This window comes from Nannospalax galili, unplaced genomic scaffold, assembly GCF_000622305.1.
Source record: "Nannospalax galili isolate Female #2095 unplaced genomic scaffold, S.galili_v1.0 scaffold206, whole genome shotgun sequence".
Classification (NCBI taxonomy): domain Eukaryota; kingdom Metazoa; phylum Chordata; class Mammalia; order Rodentia; family Spalacidae; genus Nannospalax; species Nannospalax galili.
Window position 1 is genome coordinate 6,697,599 of NW_008358101.1, and position 21,165 is coordinate 6,718,763.

The window sequence follows — 21,165 nt, forward strand, 5'->3', positions numbered from 1 at the left end:
AACAAAATCATCAATGAGAAATAATTGTCTAAATAACTTTTTATACAGACTTAAGCCTAATGTCTGGGAAATGTAATCCCTTGAACTCTTAAAAAATATATATACTGATGATTTTACTCTTTGGTTATACTTTTCTTTTGGGTGTTTGAGACCATACAGTTGGCCCAAATAAATGAATTTATTTTTACACTTAAGGTCATTTGAGGATCTGTTCCTCAGGGGTCACATGGGCTTGGGAGGAGCTCCCGGTTCCTTTCTTTTACCAGTTCCATCTATACGAAGATAAGTCAAAGGTCCTGCTAGACCATGTCTGGCTTCACTTGGAAGCATGAATGAGATGGTTCCTCTGAGTTGACCTTCCTCTTTGTAGACTGGACACTGGTTCAAGTCCATCTCATGGGATCTCCATGTCCTCCCTGAAGAAGAGGACAGGTGACTCACCACAGTTACAGTACATTTTGGAGAGATGTTCTATAGTTCCCTGGAAATTAGTCAACCTTGGAGGGCAAAGGACACAAACTGTCCTTTAAGTCCCTCTGACCATATTAGTATAGGCCTCAAACTATGGCTGTTAAACATCCAATAAGGTTAGTTCCACCAGTCTGGTACTTTTAATTATCATGTGCTCTGTAGATAAGGCTTGTGTAAAAAACCACATATTCTCAGATAAACCTTGACTAGATATAAATTTTGTTTCTTAAACTATTTGACTAAACTATTACCATAGACATTTTTAGATTACATGTATATTATTTTTGTTTCATCCTTTATATATCATAACAAACCTAAACAGACCTTCATCACTTGCTTAAGCTTTCTCAGTTTTTCTGTTTATTTTGGAAAATATCTCCATTTCCCATATCCTTTTAACATCTTTTACATTCTCATTTTCTTTTTTTAAAAAAATAATTACGAGAAATAATAGCATTAACAAATAAATTTTCCAACTGTTGTGAGACTTCTTTTCCTGGGGATGCTAAGCAATGCTTATTCCCTTCAAAGTTTCTACTGTCAAGCCAATGTTTAATTAAAGTTTTACTGGGGAACCAATGAATTTATTGAGCTTACTTTCCAGATAACTGAGGGGTTGCTGAGGTGTATGTATGACCGGAGGGTATGCACACTGGAAAGCTTAACCCAGCATGGGTCATGCCTTCTCTTTCTAGCCTTCCCCAGATTGTATACTTTAGCCCTCCCCAAATCCAGGAGGCCATGTGTGATTAGGGTAAAATTACATACCGTTGGCCGAGAAGAGTGACTGGATAATGGGGTGAGGGTCCAATGACATTGCTTGGCTCTCCTTTAATGAATGAGCACAACCGTCAACAAGCCCAATTGAGACAATGTTTAGCAATCAGGCTCAGCTGAAATCATGATGATGGTAGTTATTTCGTGTAGCAGGAGCTGCTGTATAGCATCATCTTATTTAAAAGACCTGGAATTTAAAAGAATTTGGTGCTAGGATCCACATATGAGGAAGAACATATGTTGTTTGTTTTTCTGAGTCTGTGTTACTTCATTCAGTATAACAATTTCTAGATCTATACATATATCCTCAAATTTCATTATTTCATCTTTACTGCTGACTGGAACTCCATTATATAAATATACTACATTTTTGTTAACCACTCGTCAGTTGAGGAGCACTTAGGTTGCTTCTGTTTCTTAGCTATTGTGAAAAGAGCAGCAATAAACATGGTTGTACAAGTGTCTCTACAATAGGATGAGTCCTTTGGGTATATGCCAAGGAGTGGTATAACCGGGTCATATGGTAGGTTCATTTGTAGTTTTTTAAGAGTTCTCCATACTGTTTTCCATAGAGGTTGCACACGTTTGCAAATCCAACAAGGAGTGAATTAGCATTCCCCTTTCTCCACATCCTCGCCAGCATTTGGTATCATTTGTTCTCTTGATCCTAAGGTGATACCTTAGGGTGATTTTAATTTGCATTTCCCTCATTACTAATAATGTTGAACACTTTTTGAGATGTTTCTTAGCCATCTTTATTTCTTCCTTTGAGACTTCTCTGTTTAGGTCATTATCCTATCTTTTAATTGGGTCATTTGGTTTCTTGATTCTTTGTTTTTTGAGTTCTTTACATATTCTGGATGTTAAACCTCTGTCAGATGTGTCACTCGTGAAGATTTTTTCCCATTCTGTGTGTTTTCTCTTTACTTTTTTGATTGTTTCTTTTGCTGTACAGAAGCCTTTTTAGTTTAATGAGGTTCCATTTGTTGATTGCTGACCTTAATTCTGGAGCAACTGCTATCTGATTTAGAAAATTCTTTCCTATGCCTGTATCTTGTAAGTTACTGCCAACATTTTCTTCTATTAGTTTCAGGTTTTCTAGTTTTACATTGAGGTCTTTGATCCATTTGGAGTTGACTTTTGTGCAAGGTGAAAGATAAGGATTTCATTTCATTCTTCTACAAGTGGTGATCCAATTTTGCCAGCACCATTTGTTGAAGATGCTGTCTTTCCTCCATTGCATGTTCTTGGCACCTTTGTCAAATACCAGGTGGCTGAAATTGCATGTACTCGGATTTCGATCTTCATTGATGTTCCATTGATCTATGTGTCTATTTTTGTGCCAGTACCATGCTGTTTTTATGACTATAGCTCTGTAGTATACTTTAAGATCTGGTATAGTAATTCCCCTGGCGTTGCTCTTTGTGCTCAGAGTTGCTTTGGCTATCCGGGGTCTTTTGTGTTTTCATATGAATTTAAGGATTATTTTTCTAATTCTGTGAAGAATATCATGGGGATTTTGATTCAGATTGCATTGAATCTATATGTTGTTTTTGGTAGGATGGTCATTTTCACAATACTAATTCTTCCAATCCATGAGCATGGGAGGTCCTTCCATCTCCTGGTGTCTTCCTCAATCTCTTTCTTTAACGATTTAAAATTTTTCATTGTAGGGATCTTTGGTGTCTTTGGTCAGATTTATTCCAAGATAGTTTTTTTTTTTTTTTTTACAGCAGTTGTGAGTGGGAGCATTTCCCTGTATTCTTTCTCCAATTGCTTGTTATTGATATATAAAAAGGCTACTGATTTTTGTAGATTGATATTATATCCTGCCACTATACTGGAAGTGTTGACCAGTTCTAGGAGTTTTCTGGGGCAACTTTTGGGATCTCTTAGGTATAGTATCATATCATCTGCAAAAAGTGATAGTTTGATCTCTTCTTTTCCAATTAGTACTCCTTTAATTTCCTTCTCCTGTCTTATTGCTCTAGGAAGAGTTTCAAGCACTATGTTGAAAAGGAGTGGAGATTGTGGATATCCTTGTCTGGTTCCTGATTTTAATGGGAATGCTTCCAGTTTTTCTCCATTTAGAATGACGTTGGTTGTGAGTTTGTTGTATATAGATTTAATAATGTTGAGGTATGTTCCCTCCAGTCCAGTTCCATCTAGGACTTTGCATATAAATGCATGCTGAATTTTGTCAAAAGCCTTTTCTGCATCTATTGAGATGACAATGTGGTTTTTGTCTTTGAGTCCATTTATTTAATTAATGATGTTTATTGACTTGAGTATTGAACCATCCCTGCTTCTCTGGTATAAAGCCTACTTTATCATTGTCAATGATCTTTCTGTTGTGTGTCTGTATTTGGTTTGCAAGTATTTTGTTGAGAAATTTTGCATCTATGTTCATTAAGGATATGGACCCAAAGTTTTCTCTTTTTTGGTTGTGTCTTTACCCAGTTTGGGTATTAGAGTGATGCCAGCTTCATAGAAGGAATTTGGGAGTTCTCCCTCTGTTTCTATCATTTTGAATAATTTATGTAGTGTTGGTTGGAGGTCTTCTTTAAATGTCTGGTAGAATTTTGCTGTTAATACATCTGGGCTTTTTTTTTTTTGTTGGGAAGCTTTGTATTACTGTTTCAATTTCCTTATATGTTATGGGTCTGCTTAAACTGTTGATCTGTTCTTGGCTTAACTTTGGTGATTCCCATGATTTTCAGATATACATCCATTTCTTTTAGATTTTCAGATTTAGTAGTATATAGGTTTTTTAGATATTCCCTTATAATGGTCTGGATCTTTTTGGTGTTTGTTGTAATGTTTTGCCTTTCATCTCTGATTTTGTTGATTTGGATTTGCTTTTCCTTTCTCTTGGTTAATGGAGCTAAATGTGTCTATGTTGTTTAGCTTTTCAAAGAACCAGCTATTAGATTCATTGATTCTTTGTATTGTTTTGTTTCTATTTCATTAATCTCTGCTCTGATTTTTGTTATTTCTTCTCTTCTGCTAGGTTTGGGTTTCATTTGTTCTTGCCTTTCCAGTGTCTTCAGTTGTAGAGTTAGGTCATTTACTCGGGCTCTTTGTAATTTTTTAATGTAGGCACTTAGAGCTATAAACTTCCCTCTTAGGACTGCTTTTAATGTGTCCCAGAGGTTGTGTTGTGTTGTATTTTCCTTTTCATTGAATTGCAGTTATTCTTTAATTTCTTTCTTAATTTCTCCTTTCACCCACTCATTGTTTAGTAGTGTGTTGTTCAATTGCCATGAGTTCGTACAGTGCCTTAGGGTTTGTCCAGTGTTGATTTTGAGCTTTATTGCATTGCAGTCTGATAGAATGAATGGAATTACTTCAATTTTTTTTATATTTGTTGAGGTTTGTTTTGTGGCCCAGTATGTGCTCAATTTTTGAAAAAGTTCCATGAGGTGCTGAATAGAAAGTGTATTTTTTGGTGGTTGGGTGGAATATTTGAAAGATGTCTTTTAGGTCCATTTGTTGTATGATATCATTTAATTCAGACGTCTCTCTGTTTATTCTTTATCCAGTTTACTTGTCTAATGGAGAAGGTGGGGTATTGAGGTCGCCTACTATTACTGAGTTGGGGTTAATGTGTGTCTTAAAGTCCTGTAGTGTTGTTTTCATGAATTTGGGTTCACCAGAGTTTGTTGCATATATGTTAAGGATTGTAATATCTTCTTGGTTAACTGTTCCTTTGATCAGAATGAAGTGACCCTCCTTATCTCTTCTGATTAGTTTTTCCTTGAAGTCTATTTTGTCAGATATTAGAATTGCAACCACTGCTTGTTTCTTAGTGCCATTTGCTTGGAATATTTTTTTTCCATCCTCTTACCTTAAGGTAGTGCCTGTCCTTGAAGGTGAGATGGGTTTCTTGTGGACAACAGAGATGGATTTTGTTTCTTAATCCATTCACTTAGCTTGTGTCTTTTGACTGGGGAGTTCAGTCTACTGATATTTAAGGTTATTATGTTGGTTGCTGTCATTTTGATTGCTGCTTTTGTTCTCTAATTTTGTGTTTCCTAGAATATACCTTTATTTATTGTCTTTTGTTGCCCCTGGGGGTATAGTTGTTTCTCTCTCTGCTCTGTGTATTGCTTCATGTATTCTTTGAAGGGCTGGTTTTTTGGACATGTATTCTTTTAGGCTATTCCTGTCATGGAAGATTTTTCTTTCCCCCTCAACTATAATAGACATTTTTGCTGGGTATAGTATTCTGGGCTGGCATCTATTGTCATGTAGAACTGGAAATACCTTTGTCCAGGCTCCTCTGGCTTTCATAGTTTGCATTGGTAAGTCAGCTGTAATCCTGAGGGACTTCCCTTTGTATGTGACTTGTTTTTTTTTGCTGCTTTCAGTATTGTCTCTTTGTTTTGTCCATTTAGTGTTTTTACTATGATATGTCGTGGGGAGTTTCATTTCTGATCCTGTCTATTTGGTGTTCTACATGCTTCCTGTATTTGTATGGGGATGTCTTTCCTTTATTTAAGGAAGCTCTCTTCCATGATCCTGTTTAAGATCTGGTCAACACCATTAACCTGAAATTCTTCTCTTTCCTCTATTCCTGTGATCCGTTGATTTGGTCTTTTCATGGTGTCCCACATCTCTTGCATATTCCAGTCCTGTGTTATTTTAAATTTTCCTTAATCTTTTTACTTGAGTGGTCCAATTCTTCAACTTTATCCTCCAGTGTTAATATTCTGTTTTACATTTCATTCATTCTAGTGGCGAGACTTTCCCCTGTTGTTTCAAGTCAGCTTATTGAGTTTTGTTCTTCCTTCATTTCTTCCTGAATTTTCTTCAGTGTTTCTATCTCTTTTGTTAATTCTTTCAGAAGTTTATCTGTATCTTCTTTTAGCTCTTTGATTTGTTTGTTCATGTGTTCTTTAAATTTCTTGAATTCCTTGATCATGTTTATGATTGTTCTTTTAAATTCAGTGTCCTGGATTATCTCTAGAGGGTTCTCCTTGTAGAAATCTTCTACAGGATTGGTGGGGTTTGGTGGGGACATTGTGGTTTGGTTTTCCATTTTATTGTTCTTTCACTGTGATTTTGGCATATGAATTTCTTTTGTTGTTTATGAGTCTGATATGAGAATTAAGTTGAAGTATGCTTCTGTTTGTATTATCCGGGTGCCTAGATCCCTTCTTTATTGGTTATGTAAAGCTGATTGATACAGGGTTCAGGTTCTCTCAGTTTTAATTTGGAGGGAACTGATGGCTTCAGATCAGCTATTCAGGAGTGCCCACATAAGTCCAATTCAGGTTCCAGTCAGGTACACTCAGGCTTCCTTCACGATGTGGAGGCATGATCCAGGGGCTCTCAGGCAGTTCCTTGGGTTCTTAAGCCCTCTGCTTGAGGGAGGCCAGAGGGAGACTAGAACTCGGTACTTTCTGGTGGTCTGCTGAGATCAGAGCCACTACACCGATGGAGGTCTGAACCCACCTTCTCAGGCTGTCTGCTAGGATCTTAGCCTTAGCCTACCAAAGCCAAATCTGCCCTGGGGCCCCTGATATCCCAGGTCGGGGGATGGCTATGGCGCAATTAGGGGAAGCTCACCACCAGTTGGAGGCAGGATCCAGGGGCTCTCAGGCAGTCCCCTGAGTTCACAGGCCCTCTGCCCGAGGGAGGCCAGAACTCGGCACTCTCGGTGTCTGTTGAGATTAGAGCCTCTATGATTGAGGTCCGAACCCACCCTCTCAACCTGTCTGCTAGGATCTCTGGGAGAGTACTTCAAAAAGATTTTACTGAACATGTACAGACATTGTGTTGTTACATGCCAAACAATATGGCACAACTTTTTGAATAGCACTTACACTGAGTTAGGTATTATAAGTAATCTAGAGATTAGATTTAAAATATTCTACGGTTTGTCTGTAGGTCATCTGTAAATGCCATGCCATTTTTATATGAGACTTGTGTGTCCAAAGATTTTTTTATTCCTCAGAGAGCCTGAAATCAATATCTCACAGGTATGGTGGCCTGTTATTTTAAGGGCACTTACCCAGTATAGGCATTCATTATTGGTGTTGAACAAAGAGAAACCTCGAAGACACAATTTATAAAGTACCATAGGTCTTTGAAAAAGTGTACAAACTAAGAATTTAAAAGATTAGACATGGACAGATGTTCTTATGTTTAAAGATTTTTAAAAAATGTGTGTGCACGTGTGTGTGCATGTATGTATGAATGTCTGTGCACCAATGTGTGCAGGTGCCTGAGGAGGCCAGAAGATAGCACTGGATTCTTTAGACCTGAAGTTAGAGGTGTAAGCTGCCCATTTGTGGTGCCGAGTACTGAACTTGGGCCCTTGGAAAAACAGCAAGTGCTCTTTACTGTTGAACTATAGCTCCAGCTCCAAATGTCCTCATATTTAGAAAGAAAATATAAGTGGATTATAAATACTATATCATTAAACTTGGCATGAGTTTATGAAATGCAAATATAATTTTTAAAATTTACTACTTTTCCCCAAAATTCTTAAGAACACATTCTAATTCCTTGCATATGGTCCCTAACCGTAGTAAGACCTAGCTCATTGGTCATGATCCTTAGATATGCTTTTGGTCAAGATGTAGATAGGTTGGCATGATGGTCAAATAATACATTTCTCATGAACATGAATTAGACAAAAATGAATAAATTTTTTTTTTTTGGTCTTTTTGAGACAGTGTCTCCCTGTATCCCCAGATTTCCTAGAACTCACTATGTAGACCAGGCTGGCTTTGAACTCATTGAGATCTGTCTGTCTCTGCCTCCTAAGTTCTGGGATTAAAGGCGTGTGCCACCATGCCTGGCCTTAAAAAAATGAATAAAATTTTAAAAATAATTTGTAAATTGTTTATTGAATTTTTGTGTATTTCATACAAAAAATCATCTTTATATCCCCTTCCCCTTTGGCACTCTCCCATAGCCCCCCACTGGAGTTCATACATTCTGTGATTTGTGTTAAGGCCTGTCATGTAAAGTTAGTGTCCCCAGATGTCCCTCAGTGTAAGTTCATCCACGGGGATCTAGTCAACCTATCTAGAGTCCCTCCCTTTAAGAAGATCAGCTCTTACCCAGCAGTAATCACCCAGCAGTAAGTAATCAGCTGCCAATAATTCTTCAACTAAGATTGGAACCTGCTGTTCATTTCCACATTCTGTGCTGGGTTTTGTCTGCTTGAGTTTGCATGGGTCTTGTATATGCTCACACTGCTGCTGTAGGTTTTTATGAGAACGGTCCCAGGTACCTGTAGGACTATTCCCATATGGTCATACACCTCCTCCCTGGCTCTTACAATCTTTCTACCCCCTCTTCTTCAATGGTTCCTGAGCCCTGGATGGGTGGATTTTAATACAGGAGTCCTGTTGAAGGACCCACACTCTGCAGACGCTTATTCTCTGCATTTTGGCCATTTGTGACTTTTTGCGTTCCTGGCCCTCTGTGAGGGCGCTTCACTGATGAGAGTTGAAAGATGCATTAATGTTCTCTTCATTCCTTGTTCTATGTTCTGTGAGCCTTAGATGTAGAGGTTGTATCCTAGATGTGGCACCTTATCATGCTCCCAAATGATACCATTATTTGGGGGAATTATGCCTTGTTAAGTAACTTGTTAGAAAATATATTTTAGATTTCAAAATTCTGCTGTGCAATAGACGGTTAATATGTGTAAGACATTGCTCTGACCATGTCATAGTGACAGGTCCCTTTGTGTACAACAGTTGTTAAACTTTTTTCCTTAAGCAGGTCATATGCACAACATACTTCCCCCAAAGTCCTATGTTTTTTTTTTTTTTTGCTGCCATTTTGCAAATTGACTCCCCATCTGATTTCTAGCTCTAGTTAACAATTTAGGTTCTTCTACAATTGTAGAAATAAAGCAAAGTAATAAAATTAAAATATTCAAATATATCTTTTATTTCTTGTTTTCACCTAGACTTATAGGCTAGATATAGTAACTGTCTAACTTACTGTTCTTAGCTATTTTCTTCTTATGATGCCTTTATCTATTCCTATAGCCAATTAAACTACTTCCTGTCTCTTTTGTGTACTTGAAAGCTAATGTCACTACCTTGATAAAATCCTAATATTTCCACTAACATCATGGTATCTTAAGCTTCTCATGAAGTCTTTATATTCTACTTGAAATAAAATTATTTGCATGTTTGCTTTGACTATCTTATGAGATTATACCTTTATTGAAGTTTTTTTGTATTATTGGAAGAATACTATATATGCATTATTAAGCACTGGATAAATACAAGGCCAGTATCCCTTATCCCAGATGCTTTGGACCACATGTGGTTTGGACTTTTCGGGGATGGGTTTGAGGGGGAAGGTAGTATATTCACATGTACATAATGAGATATGTTAGGGATAGAATTGAAATATAAACAGAAAATTCATTTGTTTCATTTGTATTGTATGCACATAACCTGAAGGTAATTTTATATAATATTTTCATAATTTTGTGTACAAAAATTGGTATTGCCACCAAATGGGTTAGGAGGGTCTTTTCCCCATTGGGGTTACTGAGTAAAATTGTGTTATATACCTGTGTTTTGACTATAGTCTGTCACATGAGATGTGGTGCCCAGTTTTCTATTTGTGGTTGTATGGTGGCAATAAAAAATTTTTGGAGTTTGGAGAATTTTGATTTTCATATTAGGAATATTTAACCGTTTTAATTTTAGAATCTAATTTGTGGTAGATAGAAATTATTTAAGAGAAGACAACATCAGGATTCATAAAAAGGAGCCATGCTAGGAGCCTCTGTCACTGTGGCCACCTGTGGAGCCTTTGGGCAAATTATGGGACTTTTAATTTTCTTAATGTTAAATGGATAGAGTTAAACATAAAAGACTTCATGTCCCATGTGCTTGTATGGTTCTTTGGATACCAAAGGAAATTGACTACAAATAGTAAGATATAATTTGAGATGTAGCCAGCTTTTAAAGAAAAATTTAAATAATTACCTCTAGATTAGAACTTAGAAAGTTGTATAGCTGCTCTATTCTTTTATATCAATGCTGTTATCTACATTAACTGGATGACTAAGGAATAGTGAATCTCATTCTTGAGGCTCAGCTGCTAAATCTGTTATTTAAAGGGATAGGAAATATCATAAGTCTAACAGTTGAAACTAAGTAAGTTTTTATTCAGTTATAGTCCTTGGAGTAGTAGCATTATGAATCACAGAGAGATTGGGCTATGAAGCTTCTGCTAATAAAAACTTTAAGAATTTGAATGAGACACCTGCTCTGTGAATCTAAGATTACATTTTATAAAATTGGTTTATCTGAGTAGTCCAATGTCCTTGTTCAAAAATTTTGTTTAGTAAATTGTAGATCACCTAATTTTATCCTCTCACAATCAGTTAAAATCTTCACTTACTAAAAGATAGTTTCTGGGGCTTGGAGAGATGACTCAGCAGTTAAGAGCACTTGCTTCTCCTGCAGAGAACTGAGGTTGGTTCCTAGCACCCATAATGATGGCTAATAGCCATTTATAGCTCTAGTTTGGGGGATATGATGTCCTGGCCTCCATGGGTATTGCACACACATGGTGCACTTGTATATATATGCAGGCAAAACACTCATACGCATAAGTACAAATAAAGTTTTTTAAAAAGACAAATTCCCTATGTGATGCTTTTAGAAGCTGGAGAAGTGTATTATTCACTTTTCTGTTGCTGTGATAGAAACACTGACCAAAACAACTTATAAAAGGAGGAGTTTATTTGAGCTTATGGTTCCAGGAGAATTACAGTCTGCCTTGGCGGGGAGGCATGGTGGCAGAGATAGCAGGGGAAGCTAAGCCCTACATCTTCCAACAGGAAGGAAGCAAGGCTTAAGAACTCTCTAAGCCTGCCCCCAATGATGAGCTTCCTCCAGGACAGCCATACCCTCTAAAGCCTCCCAAAACAGCACCACCATCTGGGACAAAATGTCCAAATACTTGGAGCCTATGGGGAATATTTTCATTCAAACCATCACAAGAGGTTAAAATAGAATGGTAGTCAATATGTACTGTTTCCCATGTCTGAACTGAATGCAAAGTATCAAAAGGGTGCAGTTGCACAAAGGGGGATGTGGTCATCAAAGTATTATAACAACATTTATTTATAGTCAGTTTCCTTTAGCATCCATCTAATCATATGAATAAGAAGGGACATAAAATCTTTTTTGTTCAACTCTATCCATTAAAGTCCCATGATTTCTCTGAAGATTCCACAGTTGTCTGCAGTGACAGAGGTTAACCTCCTGTCAGGGCCATTCATCTTAATAATGCTTGCTTTGCATTATTTGATTTTATTATTCTCCCCTTTTGAAATTAGTAAGATCCATACTCAGCAATAAAGTTAATTTCAGTGTAGTAGGAGGAACAGCGTAAACCAGAATTTTCATGTAAACTGTTTTGAAACAAACATCATAATTCCTAACAATGTAATGTCATTTTTATTCTTAAATCTTCTAAAACTTGGCTTTAAAATATTATGTACTCTGTTGATTTGAGAGCCGTATTTCAAAATATGCTGAGCAATTTACTCCTGTTATTCTTTGCAAGTTATAATACAATCGATAAGCTATAGAACAAAAGTATAAATAGAAAATATATAATGAACAAGACTTTTGTATTGTAAGCAGTTCTGGAAAAAATACAATCATGTTCTTGAGATTTTCATTGTGGGAGAATTTGTCTGGGAGGTATAATAAACATTTGTTTATTAACCAAGTATTTCATTAGAATTTGTTTTAGAAAATTGGTTCTTCTTTTCTGAATATTAATATTGATAATACATGTTTTAAAATAAGACCAATGGGCTTGACTATATAAAGTAAACAGACTTCAGAGGGGTCATGAGGCTGGGTTTAGGGTACTTCTGCTCCCTTCCTGATAACTGCATGTTATTTAAAGGTCACATCCTATGACCTTGCTGCCATAGATACTGCAATGAGCAGCAAGCAGAAAATGATTCTTGACTTACTGTTTGGTTTTTGAAATGCTGGATTTGAACAGTGTGACAAAGAAAGGAAATGTATTGCTTGAGTGTCTCTTCCTACTTCAGAAGATAAGGTCATTTATAATCTTTCTCTTCTGAGAAAAAATGAATGCCTTCATGCAAGCTTTTGTATGACAGCAGTGTTAAGCTATGCTAGCAGTGGACAAGGTTTAGTGAATGGAAGTAATACATTTTTGAAATAGGCTTTGCTCCCCAACTTAATGGTGTATTAGACTAAGGGTACAATATAGTGCCAGGAGTGGTGGCACAAACCTTTAATCCTGGAGCCTACGAGGTAGAGTTAGGCAGATTTCTTTGAGTTTGAGGCCATCCAGGGCTATAGGGTAAAACCCCGTCTCAAGAAAACAAATGAGCAAAACAAACAAACAAACAAACAAAAACCTCTATACTGGAATAAAGTAGACGTTTAGGTACTTAAATATTTTTAAAATACTGAGTCTTGGGCATGGAGAGTTGGCTCAGCAGTTAAAAACCACTAGCTGCTCTCACAGGGGACCCAGGTTTGATTCCCAGCACCCACATGGTGGCTAACAACCATCCATAACTTCAGTTCCAGGTGAATCCAGTCTCTCTTCTGACCCCAACAGGCATTGCATGACATGGGCGCACTTAGATACATGCAGGCAATACAGTTATACACAAAAACAAAAACAATCAATAAAATATTTTAAAAGTACTGAATCTTGATATCTTGTTAAATAATTGTACATTTAGTAATTTTTAAGTTTTACTCTTATTTATGTGTGTGTGCACTACATGTGTGGAAAGGGGAAGGAAGAAAGTGAAGCAGTGAAGCTATTTTCTTATGTTTACTTTTAGTAATGAAGAAGAATATCAACTTTTATTTGTTCAAGTCTGATTAATGTATATAGAGTAGAATTTGAATTGCTGTGGAAACATAGAAGACTAATCTGAAAAATAACCCTTGCCACACATTGATAGGTTCAAATGACTGCTTCAGCAAAATTTGAGGGTGGAGGAATACAGGATAGCTCTTAGAATGTTGTATACTTTATTTCCTTCCCCTTTAGATTTGCAGGACAAATTCTCTGACACCAACTCTTGGGTAATTCATATCTGAATTGTGGAACTCTATCTAGAATAGTCAACTCTATTTGAAGTGTAGTAATAGGTAGGTCTTAGACATTCCTCACAGTTTTGACCCTTAAAGAATCAGACTCTCTAGAGCAGTATTTTAGCCTACTATGTTAAGGAATACATTGTGCTATCTAGATTTGTGCTTACCCTGTATACAAATGTGCAAAACAGTTTGTTCTCACTTACCTTTACTTTATATGGTACACTTGCTGTTTTATATTACATTTCTGTTTCTGTTTTTTAACATGACAAAATTGTGGTCTAGAAAATTTTGAAACCTTCAAGTAGGCCACATGTACACTGTGATAAATTGTTAGAGATCATCACTTGTTACCTTAAAGTTTTTCTACCCTGAACAATGATACATGGGTTCTGTATTATGCAGTTTCAGGTAGAAGTGCATGTTAAAACCTAAGGAAGAACAGAAGCTCTTAGGACACAGATAGATGTGTGGACATAGGGAGGGAAAGATACTCCAAATTGTGTGTAATAGTTCCTGGGGTGAATACTAGAATTCTTGAAGGACCTCTGCATTATCTTACTTGCATTTTTCTCCCTCTTTAAAATAATAACAGATAGCTCCATACTTAGCAATATTGAAAGTCAAAATGAAAGTTAATTTCATTTTAGTAGCAGAAACAACATAAACCAGAATTTTCATGTAAATTGTTTTGAAACAAGCATCATTTTAGCTGGAAAGGGTTCCACATTGTTAGATATAGAAAGTGATTAGAAAGGAATTCCTTAAAAGTTTGGATTTTGTATGCTGCTTTCTGGGGAGGAATAGTCAATGAAATATTCTGCCAAAGACAGAATTCTAAATCTAAATAGTAGAAAATAAGTGTTTCAGTTTATTTGGAATATTTTGCTTTAGTTAATTTGCAAAGAGCACATTTCATAAGTTTACAGGCAATGAGATGACAAATGAAGTCCTTCTCCAGATTCCTGTCCTAGAATATTTGATCTGGTCCTCAGATTCCTTCACAGATTTGAATGTAGAGTAACATAGGCTGTTCACTAAATTAAATGAGAGGAAAATAAGAGGGGAAAAGGATGCAATTCTAGTGGTTTAAGTAATCAGCTAACAAGAATTGTTTACTTTGTTATTACAAATTATCTTTCTTTGAAATTTTTTTGCTTATGATTTTGAAGATTGAACCCAAGTCTTCAGTCATACAAAGCACAGCTCTACCACTGAGCTACACCTCTATCTTAAATTATTTTGAAACCCTTTTGTTAAGCAAGATGAGTCATAACATATACTGGAGGTATAAAAGTGAACGATGACGTGAAATGGGTTTTGTTAAGCTTCTAAAAACTGTATGTAGTTATGAGCTAGTATTTCTGTATTTGAGGTTATTAATTATCTGTGCTGGTAGTCTGTTTGGTTAAAAAAATCTTAGGGAGAGAGTAATAGGAGAAAAATGAGATGGATACAAGCTCTTAGAAATTATGCATCCGTAATAGGTAACAGAAAGTTACTGCCTAACAACTAAGTAATGAATTCTTTAGATAATGATAGTAGAAATGACTTTAGGGAAATAGCTTGAAGTTGAATGATTAAGTGAGTTTTTAAAAATTTTTTGAAGAAGTAAGCTTTAGAGTTGAGAATCCAGTAGCTGTAGGTATTTTCATCATGCCCTGAACAGCATTATTTTTGTGTATATGTGCACAAGAGAAAGGGTTTGGAATATGTTACTATAAATTGGGCTCCTGAGAACTAGATGAATATTATATACAAAATTACATTAGTTAATTGTGTACATGCAGGAGGAAAAACATTAAATAACATTTTATTGGATTTTTCTTGGTGCATTATCATCTTACATAATCAGTAGTGTGGATGATGGAACTGACCATGCGCTCATAAGGTCTTCTCCAGCCTCATCTAATAGTATTAGCTGGGAAGCAATATGAGGTGCATTTTTTCAGAAAGTAGCTTGTGGGGTTGGAGATTTAGCTCAGTTGTAGAGTGCTTGTTTAGCAAGTGCAAGGCCCTGGGTTTGGTCCGCCTCTCCAAGGGTTGTGGGGGTCGGGGGAAGCAAAAAAAAAAAAAAAATTGCCAGCAAGATGGATTAGTAGGTAAAGGCATCAGCCCCCAAGCCTGACCTGAGTTCAACCCTTGGACCTGCATAGTGGAAGGAGAAAACTGACTCCTGCATGTTGTCCTCTGACCTCCACACATAAGCCGTGGTAGTCACATACCTACATATATGTACACACATGCACACAAAATAAATAAAAATGTAATTTAAAAATCTGGGTTATGTAGGCCTGTAATCTCTGCTCTTTGGGAGGCTGCGGCAAGAAGATTACCAAGTTCAAAGCCTACCTGGGCAGCCTTGATCCAAAAAGTAAAAAAGAAGGGGCTAGGGATGTGGCTCAATGATAATACTTACCTAGCGTGTGCAAGGTGCTTGGCTCAATCCCCAGTACTGAGAAAGAAAAGGTATAAGTTCATAGAAGTTGTAATGATTAAGAAAGTTTATATTAAGAGTTAAATTTATATATTCACTATCTAAGGAACCTACTGTATAAGGATTATCATTCCAAGTTCAAAGACCATGTTTACCTTTTTTAAAAAATGCTCTAGGATTCCTTATACTGTACTTCATTATACCATGATAATTATGCGTAATTGGATCTTAAGAGATTTGTTTGATTTATTTAATAAAAAATAATAAATCTGATTATTTACTTTAAAGCTACAGAAGAAAGAAGATCAACAGCTCGAGCCTAAAAAAAGCACCAGCCCCCAAAAAGCTGCAGAGCCCACTGTCGATCTTTTAGGACTTGGTAAGTAATGAGAATGAGGGTCACCATCAGAGCTCCAGAGCAATTGAAACCTTACTGGAAATGAATATGATACGTGCATCTTCAGTGTACAGAAGATACAGTTTGAAATGGTCTGATTAGTTTGCTAACTCTCACAAGAAAAGAAATTTTTAATAAGGAAGCCAGTGCCTGTCAGTTCTGTCATCACTGAAACACAAGTAATGAATTCCTTGGAGGGGGAAAGACATCAAAGTAATATTTAAAGGCTTGGTATATATGACATTTCAACATTTAAGTAAAGAGTGTATTGTACCCCTTTCCTTCCTGGCCCTGCTCATTTAAAAAAATTTTTGTTAGGGATAATTTTTTTCCCTTTCAGCAAAAAAATGGCCTTCCTATAAAATATACAAATTCAAAATTTGATTTTATTTGGTTAATTCAAGCAACACATTTAAAAAATTATTAATATATATTATGCATAATAATGAATTTCACTATGACATTTTCATACATGTATATAATGTATTTTGATCAAATTCACTCCCCTATTATGCTTTCTTGTCTCCCTCACATTGCTTCTGAGCCTTTGATCCTTTGTCCCCCATTTACATTCATGCCTTTTATTTTTTATGGGTGTGTGTGTGTGTGTGTGTGTGTGTGTGTGTGTGTGTGTGTATGTGTGTATGTGTGTCTCCCAGTGAGGTTAAATAGGTTGCTTATAGGAGCATGAGTGAGGGGTTATTACAAGCTCATGAGCAACTTACCAGTGGCTCTACCACTGAAGAAAATGACTCTACTGGTGTATTAGTTACTTTTCATTGCTGTGATAAAGCACTGTAACTGAAAATGACTTATGGAGGAGTTTATTTTGACTTATGGTTCCAGAAGAAGAGTTCATAATGTTGGGGAGGCATGGAAGCAAGTGCCTGAAGTAGGAAACTGGCTGATCACATTTCATTCCGCATGCAGGGAGCAGAGAGATTGAACTGGAATTGGCTGAGGCTGTAAATTCTCAAAACCTACCCCTAGTGATATAGTGATATAGTTTCTCCAACAAGGTTGAACTTCCCCAAACACCTAGGGGCCAAGTGTGTACATATGTGAGCAAGCTTGTGGGGGACATTTCTCACTCAAACCACACTCTCCTACAGCAACCATTAATTGCCCACCATGATGAAATGTTGACAGGCCCAGTCTTTTGAAGGTAAGTACTGCTACTGAAAGTTCAAGAAAGGATTGGCATGGCATGCCTGCAAGACAGTGTTCACAACATTCTACCCCTTCCTTTGGCCCTTTCATTCTTTCTACTCCCTCTTCTGTGAGGGAGTAGAGCTTTAGATACGGTGATATAAAGGTCCCTTTTATAGCTGAGCCTTCAATAGTCACTTGTCCTCAGCACTTTGATCAATTGAGTCTCTACAGTAATTGCCACCTACTGCAAAATGAGGTTTCTCTAACCAAAGATGTCGGCAGCACTAATGTATGGGCATAAACACAATATTAGAAGACAATTCCATAGGTACATCTTGTCCATTTTGCAAACCAAAGCAGCAGTACCTTCCTTATTAGGGCCAATGACTTTGCTAGCCTGAGCTTTTGACTAAGTTTATAGTACCAGATATGAATTCCCTCCCGTGACATGAACCTCAAATCCAGTCAGAAACTGGTTGGTTATCCCCATAATAGTCAAGCCACTAGTCTATCAAGTAGGTATGTAGCATGTGGGGTAACTGAATGCGACAGCTAAGTAAGACAGTTCTCCCCTAGGAGTTTGCATGGCAAGTTCTAGGACCATGAGAACTTGGGAGGAAGCATTCAACTCAGGTTCAGCTTCATTTCTCTGTATCCTACAACCAGAGCATGTACTATCTTCAGCCATAGAGTCATGTCAGCTAGTTCTGATAGGAACATAGTGTGTATTATTTTAGGGTTCTCAGGAGCCACCCTGGCCAACAACTTGTAGGGAAATAGCATACTCCTCTGACACTGGAATTTTTAAGAAACGTGACTTGGAGCTGCTTTAACCTATGCAGGGTACCTCTGTTCAAACTCTTTTTTTTTTTTTTGCAAGTTTAGTTTTTAATTACCTTATCAAGAATCAGGTTTCCTTTTGGCTTTTTCTATACCTACTTAGGTTTGCTTGGCCTTCTACCCCATTCCCACTTAAACCTTTCTACCTCCACTATTCCCTTTTCTGCTTTTATATAGCATGCGTTCTACTACTTTACCCTCTTTTTCTCCTTTTCTACCCCTTCCATAGAACTTTTTCTATCCTTCTGGCCTCAAATTAGATTTCGGATGCCTATTAGAGATAGGTTAAGTAGGATTTGTTGACTTCCTTTTTTTGTTTTCATGTATTTTATTTTTATTTTCATGTATTGCCTGCATGTAGGTAAGTGTACCCGTGTCGTGCGGTGCCTGCGGAAGATAGAAGAGGATGTCGGATCCCCTGGAACTAGAGTTATGGACAGTTGTTAGCTGCCTTGTGGGTGCTGGGATTCAAACCCAGGTCTTCTGCAAGAACAGTTAGCATTCTTAACCACTGAGCTATCTCTCCGGCCCCATTGTTGACTTCTTTAATGAAATGAGAAATTAAAGAGGGAGACTTAAAGATGGTATTAAATATTTTTGGACTAGCGATCAGAAGAATGGAGTTTGCCATTTACATTGGTGGGATAGTCTATAAGAAATCTGTTTGGAAGATCAGGATTTTTGTTTGGCCATAATATATTGAATGTTTAGTAGACCAAAAATTTAATTTTAATAAAAGAAGATGTTAATTAGGTTTATATGACTTAAGCATTTAAGCAGATATCTAGATGAGGAATATAAAATTAGAAGTTATTGACTTGTAGGGGTTAGTCAACATTATGAAAATAGATTAGTTCATTAAGGGAGTGAAATTAGGATAAAGAGAAGAGGTTTAAATTCTGTGCCCTATGGCATTTAGATATTTAGAGGCCAAGGAGATAAAATAAGAGATCTGGAAAATTGGCCAGAAAGAAATGAGTTGTGAAGTAGGTATGCTATGTGACATTTCCCTTTTAAGTGAAGCCAGATACACTAGATTGCACCATGATAACAAGCTTCCTCAGAGTATTGACAGCTTATAGGAAAAAGTTTATTTCTCACCCATGTTTTGTCCGTTTGAAGCCAGCTAATGTTCTGCTCCACTTCAAATTCATTTCAGTACCCAGGTTGACAGAGCAGTCTCTGTCTCAAACAAGAATTGGCCAACCTTCTATAGAAACAGCAAGTAAGTATTTTAGGCTTTATGGGCCATAAACTCTCTGTGGTAACTACTTGGCCATAGATAATACCTAAACAAATAGACATAACTGTGCTCCACTAAAACTTTTATTTACAGAAAAGGTAGAAGACCAAATCTGGCCTGCAGGCCCCTGGTACTCAACTCATTTATTGTTGGTGATTATCCCAAAGGGACAAGAATACATAGTAAATGTGTTCTCTTAAAGGTTGTGTTTTCAAGTTATTTATAGCTGTCATTCTACTCAGGTTTCAGTGGTTACATAGCCATTCAGCAGGAGGCTACATGGCCTACCCACAGAGAAATACCACCACTGAATATGCAGATAAAGTGAGGAAGAAAGTGTTTGCAAGAAGAGAGAATACTAATAGTTGTTTCATGTTTCTGACTGATCAAGTAGAATGATGGTTGATAAACCATTGGATTCAGCAACACAGATGACAAGAGTAACCTTGAGCTGCTAGAAATGTCAGGATGCGTGTTTGAGAGAGAGTAGAAGGAGAAAAATAAAAGCATATGTATAAAAAGGAGGGGAAATAGAGCAGTAAGTACAGGAGGATAAGGGCAGGAAAAGAGTTTTTTTGTTTTTTGTTTTTTTCTTTAATGGATGACATCACAAGGTGTTTCCTGTTTTTAACAAACATGTAGAGTAGGCAAATCTGATAATTCAGAACAAGGAAAAACAGTTCTAACAATGTCTTCTAATAGTCTGAGGAGATGAGCTCTAGTAGATAAATGAAATGAGTGGTCTTCAAGACTCAGTAAGCTACAAGGCAGCAAATGAGATTGCAGTTGAACTGCCACAGTTGATCCACAGACCTGAAAGTGAAAGATAAATGTTTATTGTTATTAGCTGTTACCATCTGGGGTTAGTTGCTGCACAGTGTTATTGCAACAGTATCACAGAGTTTAGAATTTGCTTATGGTAGCTCCCCCTCCACCCCCGCTGGTGTCAGTTTCTAGAGTTAACTGCTGCCATCCATACAAACAACTCCAAAATATCAAATGGTTTCTACTAACATTTCATGCACACTTGGGACAGTCTGTTAGGACATCACTCTTTTAGAGGAGCTTCAGGAAGCTTTTTAGAGCAGAACTGAGGTTCATTTACATCAGTAAGGGGAAGGAAGTATTGATGAGGAGGGTACACATACAGTGGAGTTTGCTAGTGTTGGTAGTGGACAGCAGTGAAAGGCTGTATGGTGGAAGAGTTCCAAAGGTGGGGGATGGGGAAAGGGGAGGTATGTTTTTTAAAGCACATGCAGCTCTTCAAAATATTTTCAGACATTTTCTAAAAAACTGTGCTGAGAATAGGATTTGATGAGTTCATGACAGCTCATGAGACTATAGAGAATCAGGGACCCTTTCAGAGGCTGGAGAGATGACTCAGTGGTTAAGGGCACTACTGCTTTTGCAGAGGACCTGAGTTTGACTTCCACTACCCATGTCAGGAGACTCACAACCACCTGTAACACCAGCTTCAGGGAATCCGATGCCCCTCCTCTGGACTGTGCAGGTATTGGCACTCAAATTCACATGCCTCACACAGACACACATGCATATACATAATTAAAAACAAAAGAAATCTTTGGGAAAAAAATTAACCCTTCCAGGTCAAAACAGTTATTCTGAATCTGGAATGTATTGGTGTTTGCTTCAGGCAATAGACTAATTTTTTGCACAGGACCATGTCTACCCTTTCCAGTAAGATTCTGTGTGTGTGTGTGTGTGTGTGTGTGTGTGTGTGTGTGTGTGT

General features: G+C 37.1%; 1 protein-coding gene across 5 annotated transcripts in view; it reads left to right on the top strand.

Moving 5' to 3' along the window:
- The window catches only part of Smap1 (small ArfGAP 1), a 168,318-nt gene that overhangs the window by 128,699 nt on the left and 18,454 nt on the right, over positions 1–21,165 (top strand). For all 5 annotated transcript variants that reach the window (XM_008856288.3, XM_029557796.1, XM_029557797.1 and 2 more), the window contains one exon: positions 16,072–16,162. In XM_008856288.3, coding sequence (XP_008854510.1) covers positions 16,072–16,162 — 91 coding nt within the window. The remainder of the gene's footprint in view (positions 1–16,071; positions 16,163–21,165) is intronic.